The 16,037-nt window shown below is 52.7% G+C and overlaps 1 protein-coding gene across 2 annotated transcripts; it reads right to left on the bottom strand.

The window, feature by feature from the left end:
• Window positions 1–507: 507 nt before the first annotated feature.
• MAPK11 (mitogen-activated protein kinase 11) lies at window positions 508–15,542 on the bottom strand. Of its 2 annotated transcripts, none has more exons than XM_072596429.1 (12): window positions 15,201–15,542; window positions 8,199–8,328; window positions 8,036–8,094; window positions 7,586–7,697; window positions 7,406–7,435; window positions 7,170–7,217; window positions 6,135–6,249; window positions 4,862–4,933; window positions 4,127–4,206; window positions 3,872–3,950; window positions 1,950–2,123; window positions 508–1,143 (listed from the first exon to the last, which is right to left on the bottom strand). In XM_072596429.1, exons 1-12 carry the CDS (start codon window positions 15,314–15,316, stop codon window positions 1,070–1,072), a joined length of 1,089 nt encoding a protein of 362 aa, XP_072452530.1. In that variant the 5' UTR covers window positions 15,317–15,542; the 3' UTR covers window positions 508–1,069. The 2 variants fall into 2 exon arrangements, 1 of the variants encoding a protein (XP_072452530.1); XR_011964294.1 differs by lacking the exon at window positions 508–1,143 and adding an exon at window positions 2,754–2,832 and having other exon boundaries at window positions 2,008–2,123; window positions 15,201–15,443.
• Between the last annotated feature and the right edge of the window lie 495 nt (window positions 15,543–16,037).

Raw genomic sequence — 16,037 nt, 5'->3', positions numbered from 1 at the left:
TGTGTTAGGTGTTTGTGCATGTATGTGTGTGAATGTGTTTGTGTGGATTGTGTGAATGTCTTTGTGTGTATACATGTTTGCGTGTTGGGGGAGTGGGGCAGTCATCAGCCTGAGGATCTCCAGGAGTTTGCTCCTGTCTGGGTCCCCACTGGCCATCCTTCCAAGGAGCTGAATCTGCTTCCCTGGGCTCCTTGGGCCGGCTGTCTGGGCCTGTGACAGCCTTTCACATACAAGCAGAAGTTATCCAGTTCTCTTGAAGCCTTCTCTCCTCCAGACTGGGGGCCTTCTCCCCAGTTCCTCCAAATGAGCCTCATCTGCCCTGGGGCCCAGGCCTCTTGACAATCCTGAGTGTCCTTTTCTGGACTTTGTCCAGCCTATCAATGTCCTTCCTAAAATGGGCTGCCCAGGCCTGATTCCAAGGGAGGCCTGAGCAGAGCAGGGGAGAGCAGGCCTGTTGCCCTCCTCGCTCTGGCCAGGAGCACTCTGAAATCACTTACAACTTGCCTGTTTTCATCCCTGTACATAGATACACATGTTCAAATGCACACCCAGACACATAGACACAGCTCCCCTGCCCCACCCCCCCTCTCCAGGCCAGAGAAGATAGAGGTCTTCTTTGTGAGACCCAGGCTCCAGCACAGAGAGGACCTATTCTCTGGCCCCTCTCCCCAACTCTGGGTTCCACCAGTCTGCCAGAGGTAGACACAGGACAAGGAGACTGTGTCCTGGGTCCCAGGGGGCCCTCGGAATCCCAGTGTCCTACCTGCCCCCATCCTACCCATATGACTTCTATTCCTGAGTGGGCAGAGTCCTTTGGAGGTAGTGGGCATAAAAGCCTCTAGCATTCTTTATCCTTGTTTATCCGTACACTGTCCTCTGGTCCATGGAAGGAGCCCCCCCACCCCAACCCCTGATCCCAATGAATGAGGTTACTCCCAGCTGCAGGGCCTGCTGCCTGCTTTCTGAGAGTCTGCTCCATGCCCTCTGGGATGGGGAGGGCAACACTGATGGGTGAAGTCAGGCATCAGGGTTGAGCCCTGCCCAGGTGGTGCCTGTGGCCCCCGCCTCCTCATGGCTCAATCTCCAGGCCATCCATTGGCAGCTCAGGGGCCTTGAAGCTGGTGACCTCTTCATAGGTGAGTTCTGAGTAGAGAAATGAAAACCAGTGGACAGAAGGACGAGGAAGCAGGTAGACAGTGACAGGGACACAGGGGAACAGAGGAATGAGTTTGAAGATCCCTGATTTTCTCCCCCCAGCTAAGACTCCCCACATCTATCATCCCTACCTCATTGCTCAGTCCCCCCCAGCCTCAGGAAGGTGGTGGGTCAGGGAGAGAGGTACATGGGAGTGTTGGCCAGGGACTGGGGGACAGAGCCTATGGCAAGATTACATTCAGAATTGAAGGAAAGGCTATATTTAAGTCAGAGATTAGTGAAATCAACTCCCATCCAAGTCCACTGGAACCCCAGATCTGTCTACAGACCCCTGTGTAAAGCCCCAGTAAGAATTCCTCACCCAAATGAACCCAGCCCCCTCCCTCCCTGGGATCAGGTCTGAGAAGAGTTGGGGACATCTTTCCTGGGGGAAGTGAAGCAATATCCTTCCCCAACTCTGAGGAAATAGACTGCTGGGCTGGACCATTAGGTAACAGTCACCAACCAAGCCCCACCTCACAAAACCTGCCCCTGGAAAGAAGGGGAAGCTGATGGGGGTGGGGTAGGAGTGGGGGGGTGCTGGAGGGAAGTTCAGTTCTCTACCATGAGGGATTGGCCTGCATGGTCCTCTCAGCTTAGACCCTCTGTTCCTATAACCCCTTTGGGGTTTGGGAATCCAGAGATAGACCTACTGGAAGTCAGGGGACAGGAATGGGGGAGGCTAAGAAATAGGCTTCAGGGAAATCCTGAGGCCTGAGAAAGATGGAACCCTTTAGTCCCCCTGCGCCCCTCACCCTTCCACTCCTCAATGGTCCTCTCTTTGTTCTCAATACTCTCATCATAGGGCTCAGCCTCTGGTTCGTCTTCTGGGTCATGGTACTGGGCAAAGTAGGGGTGTGCCAGGGCCTCTGTGGCACTGACCCTCCGGTCACTGTCCAAGACCAGCATTTTCTCCAGCAGATCGACAGCTAGGGGTAGGGAAAGGCATCAAATCATGGATCAAGAAGCATGAGGCCTGACCCTGGCCCACTCCCCAACTCACAACTGACCTCTCTGGGCTTCTGTTTCCTTATCTAGGAAATGGAGATCAACGTCTACCTCAGGTACCACCCAATGATGTCTGCCCATCTCTAATGTGCAAATCATATAGCACTGTGTATTACAGCAGCAATCTGTGTTGGCTTCCCTTTATTAATTATCTCCAATGTATCCTGTCTATAGCTTCCTCATATATAGCTGTTGGTATGTTGTCTCCCCCATCAGACTGTGAGCTCCGTGGGAGTAAGGACTGATTTAACTCTTTCTTCATATCCCCAGTGGTTGCCACAGTGCCTGGCACACAGTAGGCATTTAATAAATGTTTAATGATCAACTATGTATCTTATCCCCTGCTGGTCTAGAAACTCTATGAGGGTATAGACTAGGTCTTTTCTACTAAATGAAAATGTACGCACAGTACTTTGTAAACCTGAAAGCACTATATGAATTCTACTATTACTCTATTTCCCCCGGTGCAGACCAGGGCCCTGCATGCAGAAGTAACTTAATAAATGTTTTTGTGCATGGATGAATGAATGAACTCCCCAACCCATCTCTACCTGTTGACTTTTTCTGCTCCCTCTTCCCTGTAGGATAGGAGCAGTGCTGAATCCTTTCCAGGCATTTCCTATCTCCTTCCTGCAGGGAGTAGTTAGGGTGTGATATTTTCTCAGCCTTCTCTAGGGTATCAGTCATACCCTAATGCAACAATTTGCTTATTTTTAGCGTATGGGCAATATAATGACCCCAATTTCCCAGTGATCCCTTTTTGTTTTATGGAGATTATATAAGATGAGAAATTATTAATGCGATCACAATAGCTCTGAGCCCCTAGTTAGAAAAATTCCTGCCATTAGGAGACAGAGTGGTATAGTAGAAAGCAATGGTGTTGAAACAGGGGAAACTGAGTTCAAATCCTGGCTATGCCACTTATCACCTGTGTGACTTTGGGCAAGCCCATTAACCTTTCTGGGCCTAAGTTTTTCCATCTGACAAATGAGGGGACTGGACTAACCAGCATCTGAGGTCCCTTCCAGCTCTGCATCTATGAACCAATGAGCCTCAGTCTCCACCTTCCTTTGGGGGCCAGTTGTGATGCCATCTCTTTCTTGAAGCCTGGCCTAACTACTTCTCCTCCAGGTAAAAATAAGTTTTCAGTCATATTCTTTACCGTACACTGGGGGCTAGTCCACTTCCTTTGAACTTATGGCACTCTCCCTTAGGAAGGGGAGGGGATTTTCCATGGTCACAAAGCTAGTGAGTTTTTAGAGTCCTCAATTATCTCTTCACCTCAAAGTTATTGGTGAACTTGTTCCTTTCCTTCCTTTTCCCACTCCAGTGAGAACACAAACTTCTCCGGGGTAGAGCCCTATATTCTCTCTCTCTGCATCCCCAACACCAAGTATGGGCCCAGTATACAGCAGGTGCTTAATACATATTTGTTTAATTGAATCAACATGTTCACTCCCTTCTACGAGGATGAAAACTGAGCTTTCACCCTAATTCGGTCTCGATCATCCTTGGTACCTGCCCTTCCCTTCCACATCCTGGTGCCCTATCCCCTCAGTCCTCATGACGCTCGTGCTCATTTCTTCATTATTCTTTGCTACTCCCCATCTTTCCCCTTGAACTCCTGCTCTCTCCCCTTCAACTTCCTAGCCCATCTCTTCCTCCTTACCCAGGGGGTTGGCTCCTCGGAAGATGCTTCTCAGATCCTTCTGGGGCATGTGGGGCAGGGACTCGATGTATTTTCGGGCCTGGGGAGGGTGGAGGCAAGGGGATCTTAAATCCTTTCCTAAAGAAGATAATGCTGGATAACTGGGGAGGGGAGGAAAGAGGGGAGAGGGAGAAGGCAGGCCTGGAGGACCCAACGAGACATGGGCAAAAAGCAGCAGGACGTATGGAACATGAGCAGAGAACCTGGGCCACTCACGTGTTCTGATGAGATCTTCTTCAGAAGCTCAGAGCTGGGGGTCCCAACCACCTCCATGATCCGTTTGAGTTGGTCAATGTCTGCTCAGCTCAGGAAAATCAGAGCCTGGGTCTACCTGCCCACCCAGGGTCCCCAGGCCCCTGCCCAGAGGAAGCCCAGCCCAGAAAGAAACACCACACTATTAATATGAATACTAATAAAATAAGAGAAAGCATGGTGTAATGAATTGAGAACTGGCCAGGAACCAGGTTTCAAAACCTGCCTCTGACAGTGCTGGCTGTGAGACTCTGGACAAGGGGCTTTACCCCTCAGTGCTTCAGGCAACAGACTATTAAACTGTAGAGAGTTGCTAAGTGGCATTGATAGAGGGGATTTCCTTAAGGTGAGGTCCTTAGCCAATGAAATCATAGATCCAGAAACACACAAATATAGAAGAAAAAGGAAAAAAATCCCTGGGGATTGAGGTTTCTTAGCAAAATGCTTTCCTCAAAATAGCCCCGGGTAAGCAGGCAGTGTAAGAATCATTACTGCCATTTTCCAGATAAGGAAACTGAAATTCATAGTGCAAAAGGGACTCCTCTGGATCCCCTCACTAGAGAGCATCAAAGTCAGTTCCAAAGCAGGTTTACTGACTTCAAGTCCAATGTAAAGGAAAGGGCTTCATCTCCCAAGCCTTTTCCTGGCCTCCGATCCCTGCTCTCCACAGCCTCTCCTCAGACTTCCAGCAAAGGATACAGTCATTTCCAGGGAACAAGGCCTTCCCCTTCAAGAGCTCTGCCATGATGCAGCCCACAGACCATATGTCCACTGGGGGAGGCGGGGTTGGCAGGGGAGAGAAAGAGAGAGAAGGGGACAAGAGAAGACAGGAGAGGAGGGGAGAAGAGAGGAAAGAGGGAAGGAGGGGGAGAGAGAGGGAGAGGGAGAGAGAGAGAGAGAGAGAGAGAGAGATGAGGGAGGGCTCAGTCTGAGTCCCTGTCTACCCTAGGAAGCCCATCCTGCCTGCTCCTTCCCTTCTCTGATTCTTCCAAGCATAGAGTCTAAGCACCCCACCCCACCCCACCCCAGGCCCAGGGCTGGTACCAGTCTGTTAGGCTGACCAGGTCCCCATCCAGTCCTCTAGCTTGGGGCTTCTCCTTACCCATGGTCTGTGAGCTCCCAGAGGGCAGGGCCTGGGTCTTCTCCTCTGCCTCCCTCACCAGACTATGAGCTGGCTGGCTATTTTTCTCCCTCTCCCTCTCCTTCCCTCCTTCCTTACTCTCTCCTCTTAACACCCCATGCAGCCCATAACCCAGCAGGAGGCCTTTTCAATAACTTCCTGACCTTCCTGACCCCCTGGGGGAAGGTGTGAGCCAAACTCACTTAAGTCAGAGGGCTGCCTTCCTTTAGCCAAGTTCAGGAACAGGCCTAAGGGAGGTTGACAGTTCCCGGAATGGAATTTAGAGCTGTCCACAGAAAGGAAGTTCTCAGCTCCCTCTCCCCTGGCCTCACCTCCACCTGAGTAGGGTCTTCCCAGGGAAGTGACACTTCTCAGAATATCCCTGGGCCCACATTCCCATAGAATGTCCAGATTCATTGGAATGTCAGGCATCTGTTTTGGGTCACCTAGGGCAACCTGCTCGCCTTCTAGGTAGGGGTGGGCTTGAACATCCGCTGTGTTCCTGTTAGTTTTTCACCCTGTCATGCTATCATGGCATTGTAGACACAGCTGATTTTTGAGCCAGGAAGATCCAGGTTCTAGTTCAGCCTTGGACACCTCCTGGCTCTGTGACTCTTAAATTCTCAATACTCTGGGCAGTTATCTGAGATTACTAGTGGAAGAGAAGGTGCCAACATGCATTGAGAGAGGGACTTTTCTCACCCGGGAGTTCCCCAGAGCAATGAACCCAGAAGGCCAGTCCCTATCCCTATTTTGCTCCTACCAGTCCCTGCAGCATGCTTAGTTATGTGTTGCCTGGATTTGCCTCCTCCTCCCTCATTCTCATCACATGAAAAGCTGTGTTGGTTTTACCTGTCTGGTTGTAATGCATCCAGTTGAGCATGATCTCAGGGGCACGATACCAGCGTGTGGCCACATAGCCCGTCATTTCATCATCTGTTTGGCGGGCCAGCCCAAAGTCCAGGATCTGAGGAGTCACAAGCATAGCTGAGGCCTTCAGACCAGGAGGAGAAAGACCGAGCCCTGCCCTGAGGGGCTCCTGCTCTGGGAGGACCCTCCAGGGCAACACTAAAACCCCACAAATGAACAAAGAGCAGATGGAGGAGACATCGGCTGTTCAGTGTGGGACAATTCAGGATAACTGAACATCTGATGGATGACCAGAGGGACAGCCCGGGTGCCATCCAGGCAGATGGAGCTGCCCCACAAGGGATGGAGTGACAGGAAGGAGCCCACCTCCCCCTCTCATTCTGGTTGGTCAGGAGAGGGGATTCTCTGATTCCACACAGCTACTTCTTATATCAGTTAGCATAGTGACTAAGCCAAAGGTCAAAGAGCCGGCAAGTGACACAGCTGGACCCAGGTCAGTCTCTCTTTGTGGTACCCTGTAGACACCTGGGTCCTTTCCCTCAACATAAATGTGGCACAAATGTGAACACTGGGTTACTGTCAACAGCAGCATCAAATGACAATCTAGATCTGAATGAATTGGTTTCCATGTCTATTCTTAGGTCTGATGGGAGGTGTCAGCACACAAATGAGCCTCCAGGGGTGAAAGGCAAATCCATCTCCCTGCACTAGCCAAAAACTTTTAACAGGTTCCAGCTATTTCACCAAGCCAAGGACCTTTAGGAAATAAACCATTAATAGACACAGACAGAAATACAGCTCATTCGGCAGGAGCCCTGGTTGTAGGGGCACAAGAAAGATCTGGCTCTGGGTTCTTTCTGTATTTAGGCCTTCTGCTTTTTCACCAGTCACTAAGTCCGCCCTCGGAGGCCAGATACAGGGGTTTTCAGGGCAGGGTTCAGGGTGGGGGGAACAAGAAGCCGACAAGGAACGTGCTCGTCTTAGCCCTCCCCTCTGCCTGGGAGGTGCCAGCCTCACCCTCAGCTCACAGTCCTCATTCACAGCCAAGTTACTGGGTTTCAGGTCCTGTAGGCATGAGAGCAACCCCAGGTGAGTTTTCTTCCCTGGCATATGGCCCACCTGGATCCCAAAGCACTGTTTCCTCCCCCTCCCCCACTTCTATCCTCTTCCCCACCTGCCTCTCCTGGAGGCCCAGAGAGCAGGATCCCAAAGCCCCTCTGTGCTCTGCAGACCCGGTCCCCAGCCATACTCACTCTGTGGATGATTCCAGCCGAATGGATGTACTGAAGGATGCAAGATAGATAGGAAGGTGAACCATCCGCAAGGTCTGGCCTAGGGACCCACTTTGTGACTATTCCAGCCCCAGGAGGGAGCGAGTCAGGGAGACATCAGGCACGGGGGTAGGGGGAGTCCAGGGCCCGCTCATCTCTCACCTTCAGCCCTCGAAGTAGCTGATATGCCAGGAATTGAATGTGTTCATCTGTTAGCTTCTGGCACCTGACGATGTTGTTCAGGTCAGCTCCCATCAGGGTGGTCACAAGGTACCTGTAGGGAAGACCCAGGGATGGGGGACCCAGAGACCAGAGGATGGTATCCAATGGTGATCAGAAGGTCCAGGACTCAGGAACCACAAGGGGGGGGGGGTCCAGTAGTGATCAGGAGACCCAGGGATCAGGGATCAGGGGTGGAGGGCCCAGAGCCCAGGGACGGGGGGCTCAGGACTCAGGGACCAGAAGAGGGGGTCCAGGGATAGGGAGGGCTCCAGCGGGGATCAGGGATAAGGCAGGCCCCTCATCAAAGAGAGAGGCAGAGTTATAACCTCAGACTACTGTACCATTCCCCCATCTCAGCCCTGGGCAGCAGCACCCCCAGACCCCACTCACACTTCATTGAAGTTTTCTATGGATGTGGCTGGTGTGAAGACATCTAGCAGGCCAATGACCTGGGCAGAGACAGGGGGCTTGCTGTCAGGGGCCTCCAAACCCCAGCAGATACTCCCCCAGCATCCCAGTTGCCCCCAGGATCCCAGACCCTGTGGCTCCTCACGTTTTCATGTTTCATATGCTTGAGCAACCGTAGCTCCCGGTATGTCCGCCTGGCATGGACCAATGACTGGAAGGGCCGGGACAGCTTCTTCACAGCCACCTTTTGACGAGTGCGTGTGTCATATGCAGAGCTGTAACACATGCCCAGTCAGTGGTGAGGATAAGATAGGAGAATGTGGAGCGAAGCAGAAATAGAGCCTGGGTCATGGGAACTCCTATCCCCCTGGCCCTCTCTGCATCCAGACAATGAGCACCAGCACAGGTAATGGGAGCTGGTCCTGGACAGGCCCCACACTTGCAAGAGAAGATGCTGGGCAAGATCTATCCCTAGGAATGGAGCAAGATGAAGAAAGAAGCCCATAGGCTCTAAGAGTAAGACCCCCATACAAAAATAGGCTTGGGGGACAAGACTGCACTGAGCTGTAGGGAGGAGCAGGTCCTCTCAGAGACTAGAGGAAGGAAAGGAGCCTGAGGTGGGGTCCTAAGGATCCTTCTACAGAGGCGGTGAAGAGGCCGACTTGGCTGGAGCCAACCTGTGCAGACCCCATTGGTCCTTCTCTCCCATCCTCTCCCCAAAGTCCAGGGCAGAGGTGTAGGCATGGGCTACTGCTTTCCTATCAGTGGTCACTCCTTTCATATTGAGCTTGGTCCAACTCCTTGGCACTGCTCTCTTCCAAGTTCATGCCCCCTCTTCTCCAGGAGTGTAGCACTGCTCAGTCTCTCAGCTCAATCCCTGCCCTCATGCTCCTGGCAATGGCTATGCCTTCCAAGACTCTGACCTCTGTGTCCACCAACCTCTGGGCCTCCCGCAGCTTCGTCCACCTTCACTCCATCTCCAACTTGGCCATCTCTCATAAACGTTCCGCCTCCGTGGTCCAGCTCTGACCACAATCTCCTGTCTTTCAATCCCTCTATCAGCCTCGCCTTTCCTAAACCTGTTCTTTGCCTTTTTTCTGATCTCTCTTCCCGCCTCTCATAGTCTGGACTCTATGATTAATCAGTTCAACCCTGCACCACCAACCACCCTCTCATCCCCAATCTCATCTTGCCAAATCCCAACCCTTGGCTACTGCCATCTGCCTTTTTCATTCGTAGTCATTTACTTCTGAATGCTCTTAGTGAACACCTCCAAGGAACATTCACTGCTGCACAGTGATCTTTCCATTCTGCCCTAATTGATTTTTTCCCATTCTCTGCAGTGGTTATTGTAAACCTTCCCTTCTCCCCTCGGCCTCTCTCTCAGCAGAAGCTTTCACTTACTACTTTATTGAAAAAACAGAAGCCAGCTCTTATGAACTCCCTCTTCTCCTCACTCCCATCGCACCCCAAAACCCCTCTACATGACCTCTGATTCTCTCCTCCTTTACACCAGTCCCTGATGAAGGAGTCCTTGTCAAGGTCAACTCCACTTATCCCCTTGATTCCATCCCATCCTCAAACTCATCTTTGAACCATTCCTTCTCTCACACATCTTGGATCTCTCCTTATTCTGGTTCTGTCTACCACAAATAGAAATGCCCACCTCTCCTCCACCCTTAGCCTTCATTCGTTCCCTGACCCCCACTTGATCATATCATCCCCTGAATTCTGTCTCCTTTTGGGGGCATGAATGGGACCAAATGTTGTTTAGCACTCTTCCAGCTCTCAGATTCTATGATCCATTGCATTCTCCCCAAAGTCATCCCACCTCCATTTTCTCTACTTCTATCAAGGACATCATCATTCCTCCAATCTCCCAGGTTCCAACCTCTGAGTCATCCTTGACACTGTTCAGTTTTCCTCATAATCAATCAGTTCTGAAGTCTTATCATATCTCACCTCCATCACTCCTCTCCCACCCATGACCTAAATTCAGATGACCACTGCCCTCCATCAGGCCCATATTACCCTCTCTTTACTTCCATTCTCTTTCCTTTCTAACTCACATTCCACAGAATCAATAAATTGGTATTCCTAAGATACAGATCTATCACTCCTTTACTCAAAAATTTTCAATGGTTCCCTATTGCCTCTAGGACCAAATACAAAATGCTCAGCCTGGCATTTAATTCTCCCTTTCCCTCCCCCTCCCCCAAATATGGCTCTGACATTTCATAAAATGACTCTGCAATACTCCGCGTCCATCTCCCTAACCTCCCTATCCCCTGAAGAGGTCAAATCATCTCTTGTCCCTATAGCTTTGCACAAGTGGCTTTCTGCATTCCCCACCCTCATCTAGAATCCACTCTCTCCTCACCTCAATCCTGTAGATCTCCCTCTGAGTCCAGTTGCCAGACCTGGGGATTTGCTCCTTCTTGAACTGATTTTGTATATACTCAATACTTACTACTTGTACAAATGGCAAAACATAAACCCCTGAGGGCAGGGACTGTGATTTGTGTTTGTGCATCCCCAGGGTCTTGTGTAAGTAGGTCTCAATGAATGAATGGCCTTTAATTTGAATCTCTACAAAACTTTCACATTTGTGTCACAACCTTGAGGGGGCAGTATTTGAAAATGTCATTATTGCCATTTTTATCAATGAGGAAACTGAGGTTAGGTGGCTTCCTCAGGGTAACCCAGCTAATGACTTTCATAGCTGGGATGCTAGCTCAGATTTTCCAAGACCAAGATCAGTACTCTGGGGTCTACTAGACGACTCTGGGAATAGAGTGGGCTTCAGTTTCCCTTCCTCATGGCCTCAGCTCACCTCTGAGTCTCAGATATCATCTAGCTGCCAGGATTACTCAGCTCCAGGGAGCTCTGGCCCCCTCCTTTCTTGACCTCCTGGTACTGAGCGAGGATGGTAGAATTGGATCATGGACATACCTCCAGTATCCAATGATTGGGAGTTCCCCCAGTGCAGTGCACCCGGCTAAGGTGTTGGGGTACAGATGGGGGATCAGCAGGCCTGTGACATGGTATTATTATCTGTCACAGACTTTCTCTGGGCTTTGTCATAGATTCTACTTTTCATTTGTGCCTTATTAAACTCAAGCCCAAGGGAAGAAGCAGTTTAATTTCTGTCCCTAGGGACCAACAGTAATTATTGGAGCCAGACAGTCTGGCAGGTACTAAGGACACACACACACACACACACACACACACACGCACACACACACACACACATACACACAAACACACCTGAGCTCAACCTGGCATCCAGGACTCCAGGGTCACTGACCAAGCTGACTCAACCACTCAGACAATGACCATCTTTCTTCTGTCCAGACCCTAGGTACTGATGCTGGCTTCTCCCTACCCCAGAATATGGACAAACTGGAGCCCTACCCTTGGGTCCCAGAGCTCCCAGCCTGGGGCTACCATTCTCTGTCCCCCCAAGCTTTAGAGTCTGGGGCTGCCTCTTTTGTACCCCCTGGCTGGGAGCTCCCAGAGGGTGGGGCTTTGGTCTGCTCCTCCTCTGACCCCCAAACTGGAGGCTTTTGCAGGAGAGGACAAGGGGTCTTAGCTGAAGCAGCCAAGCTGAGTTGGACAGAGACATGATCTGGAAGGGGAAGGAAGACAGGAGACAGTAAAGGAGTTCAGCAGCGGTTTAGAAAGGCAGCCCCACACTGATTCAGTGATCTCACCCCCCTCTGGTGACTGGGGATTCAAGCTAAGGTCAGGTCAGGCATGGGCCCCAACAGGCCCCTTTGGTGGGTGGTCCAGAGGGGTGGGGGGGCGTGGTTAGCATAAGAGACAAGGGGCCTGAGCCGGCACAATGAGGGGAAGTAGAGGAAGCAGGGCTGGGGAAGTTGCTTCCTGACTATGGGCAGGGACAGAGAGGGAGGAAGGGAGTTTCTTCTTGCAAAAAAAATTCAGAGCTACAGGACTGGAGTGATCCAGCAGGTCTCCCCAGGGCTGGAGCAGTCCACCCCCCATTTAGCTTCTAGAAAAGGAGCCTGCCATGGTTGAGCAGAGCCTGTCCTCTCCAGGTATCTCTCCATTATCCCCAAACTTGGACTACTCAAGTCTAGGTCCGTGCTACAGAGAGGCCTAGGTCCCAAGCTCCAGGTTGGCCTACTCCCAGTGACTCATCCTGGGAGGTCTCAGCAGAGGAGTCCCAAAGCTGCCACAATACTACACCCCAAAGGAAGCTGGGTATCTTCTCCTCGATGTTGTCCTGTTCTGGGGAGGCTCCCATGCCACTTTGACCACCCTCCTCTGGCTGCTGGTCAACATTCTTTCTAAGGGGTGCTCCCTAGAACTGAGCACAGGACTCCAGATGTCTGAGCAGTGCAGGGGACAGTGAGACCAGCACCTCCCTCCTCCTGGACAGCACAGCCCAACAGAATTCCATTTTGGCTTCCATGCCATGGAGTTGACTATGGTAGGGCTGTGCTTTGTCATGAAAAGGGAAGTGAATCTTATCAGGGACCTGAGTTTGAATTCCAGCTCTGCTACTGCTTACATGTCTAACCTCAAGCAAGTCATTTGTCCTCTTGGAGCCTCAGTTCCTTCATCTGTAAAAGGAGGGGACTGGAATAGATGGTTACTAGAAGGTCCATTCCTGGTATGATATCCTCTTCATATCTTTTTTTTTTTTTAAACAGAAATTACCATCTAGTACATAGTGATCTTTTGGATCACAGCACAAGACTTTACATTTTTCCCATTCAGTTCCCTCTTGTTAGTTTCAGTCCAGCACTAGCCTGTCACCATCATTTTAGATTCTCGTAGCGGCTGTACTGTGAGCCTCAGCTCACTGCCTGGATAAGTATATCTTTTAGGTCTTCACCAAATCATTAGTGAAAATGTCCAACAGCAAAGGACTATTGAATATTCTGAAGGCTGGGCCGTAGGCAGAGCCTTGGGGTACTCTGCTAAACACCTCCTTGGGTCATCATTAATTACTGTCCTTGGGGATTTGGGATCTCTGGGCCTGAATTCCTCCACTGAGATCCTGGGAGAACCTGGCAAGTCCTGTGCTGAAATACAGGAATCCACTTTCTAGGCCATTGCCCTGATCTGTGGAGTCCAACAGGCCAGGCAGGGCCAGAAATGAGATCTGTCTCGCCCAACACGCTTAATGAGCATCTCTTGCCTTTGAAATGTCCCTTACAACTGGCAATGGCTGCCACGTTCACCTGCTACAGCAGCACTTGAATTATGTGACTTCCCTCCTCTGGAAACTTTAATAGCTCCACAGGAGCCATGGAGAAAAAATTCTGACATTTCAGCCTGACATTCAAGGCCTTCCACGGCACCAACCTCTGCCTCTAGCTTGTAACTCACGATCCCCTCTCAGACTCCAGATGTTCTAGCTTTCAAAGCAAACTACCCAGCCCAGTTTCTTTCTCCACACCTTTGCACACACTGTACCTTCTGCCGGTACACCCCTCCACAAACTCTGTATCTCTTTCTACTGGTATCACATCCATACTTCCAAGCCCATGGAGGCTTCCCTTCTCTGGTAATCCTCCTGCCCTAGGCTTAGACTATCTTCTCCAAACCCTGCATCCCCAGAACCAGTCTGTCCTTTCTTATGGGACAGCCATTCCCTACCTGGGCAGGGAGTCCTTTGGGTCCCTGACTTCAGAAACATCCAGGTATAGCATGCCTGGATCCCTGGCTGGAAAGTCAGGGGGCCAGGGATCTAGCTTTGCCACTGACTCCCCGTGTGAGCTTGGACATCTCCCTTGCACACTCTTAGCTTCAGTTTTCTCTCTGTTTAGCCTAGACCTCTGAGGACCCTTGGGCTAGGCCACATCTGCCCTGCTGGAAGGTAAGCTCCTTGGGGGCAGGGCAAGAGCCTCTCTCAGAAGTGGCCTGTGCATAGTAGGTGCTCAGCAATCTTCCATAGAAGTTTGGCAAGAGACCTCGACAGAGGATGCCTGCCTCCTCTCAGGAGCTGTGGGAGTGCCCAGAGACCTCTCTTTCTTCCCAGCAGTCCCTTCCTCTTGCTCCACTCTGCTTGGCTACAGCTGTTACCACAGTGAGTCTGCAAAGCCTGAGCTTGGCCAGAGCCAAGGTAGGGCCCTGTGGGCCCCCTGCAGCCCGGTTCTGCCTGAGCTCAGCTGCCCACCCATCACCAGGAGCTCCTCCTCCTCAGCTTCTAGCCCTCAGTTCTCCCATGGCCAAGCCATGCCCAGCCTCATACTCCCTGCTCCCCGAACAGGGCTCTGGGCTCATTTGGCCCTCAACCTGGATTATCCCTTGTCCCCATTCTGAGTGAAGGTTGTCTTCCAGAAGAGGGACTTCTACAGAGCTATATCTGTCTCCAGAAGGGGGAGCCTCTAGGGCTGTGTCTGCCCTGGAAAGCAGAACTCCTCTAGGGGCTGCCTTTCAGAAGAGGGAGCCCCCAGGGCCCAGGGTTCCCCCACCTCTGACCCGGGGGTCCCCAACAAAAGGCCTTGCCCCTCAGCCCTATTGGCTACTCCCAGAATCCCTAACGGTCACAAGGGAACTGGAGTCAGTGTGTGTGGCTGATTAGCGGTGGAGACGAGCCAGGAGCTGAGGGGTCAGAGTTCAAACCTATGTAGCCTTTATCCACCCCCCACCCCCATTATCTAGGGCTCCCCACAGGCCCCAGGAAGTCAGTATGAGCTGGGACAAACAGACATCAGGCTGACTGACAGGGGGAGCCTGAACCCATGGTCACACAGTAAGTACCCCAGCAGTCTCCTCCCACCCCCCCACCCCCAAGACAAGGGGCTTTTGAATTAGCTACTGCCCTCGGCCCCGGACCACAGTCCTCCCTCCCCACCCCAACTCTGGCTTCTGAAAGGGCTGGGGGTAGGCTGGGAAGGGGGGTGCTACCAGCCCAAAATTCAGGGGCGCTCCTGCCAGCCAGTTCGGGGGCCGGGGGTATCCGGGGCTTCTCCGACTGCGCTGGCAGGGCGGGGGAAGGGAACTTCCATTCATCCCCTTTTTCCTTCGTTCGTTCATTCATTCATTTAATCCGGGAAGGGCAGGGCGGGGCTGGGGGGGGGGTTTCTCCAGCCACCACCCCGGCTCCTCCCCGGGCCCCTCTCCCCTCGTGCCCTCCCCCTCCAGCCCCCAGCCCCCGCAGCCCGCCCGGTACCAGACGGAGCCGTAGGCCCCCGAGCCCACTGGGCTCAGGCTCTGGAAGCGCTCGGGGACCTCCCACAGGGTCTTGTTCAGCTCCTGTCGGTAGAAGCCGCCGCGAGGAGCCGACATGGCTCGGGCCTGGGGGGCCGAGCTGGCCTCTGTCGGGCCCCGCTCTGGCCCCGGCCCCGGCCCCGGCTCGGGCTGCGATCCCTCCAGCAGCCTGGATGCCCGGCTCTGCCCACCCGGCGGGTCCGGCTGGCAGAGCTCAGAAGCTGCCCGGGGGTCCCAGGGGCAGGGCGGGGCGGGGCATGGGGAGAGGGAAGGGGCTCCGGTCTCCGCGACCCCGCCCTCAATGTCTGGGGGCGGAGCCACTGCCGCGTTTGAGAGAATCCCCAGAAAGTGACCCCGCCCCACCGAGGTCCAGGACACGCCCACAGCCCCCTTTCCCCCTCCCCCCGCCTCCCGGCCCCTCCCAACCCTCCACCCCCTCCTCTCAGTCCCCTTCCCCGGACCCTCCCTTCCCGCTGCCGCCACCCTACATCATCCTTCACCCTGAGTTCTCATCCCCTTTCTCCTGCACCCTGGCCACGCGCCCCTGAGCCGATTCCCGGGCTGTCTCCACCCAGCCATGAAGTTGCGTCCCTCCCAAGTCGCTCAGGAACCTCCCGTGGCTCCCTTGTGCATGAGGAACAAACTCCAAATGTCTCAGCCTGACGTGTGGTTCTAGCCGAACTGGGCCACTTGGCGCATCCCGGAGCCTGCGCGATTCCATCTCTTGCTCTCCCGAGCCTGGAGCTTTGGATGTCCTTCCTTCTGCTCTCGGGACCCTTCCTTTCTTCCCGGCTCTATC

Source organism: Notamacropus eugenii, chromosome 3 (assembly GCF_028372415.1).
Source record: "Notamacropus eugenii isolate mMacEug1 chromosome 3, mMacEug1.pri_v2, whole genome shotgun sequence".
Taxonomy (NCBI): domain Eukaryota; kingdom Metazoa; phylum Chordata; class Mammalia; order Diprotodontia; family Macropodidae; genus Notamacropus; species Notamacropus eugenii.
This window is presented reverse-complemented; position numbering and strand designations above follow the sequence as displayed.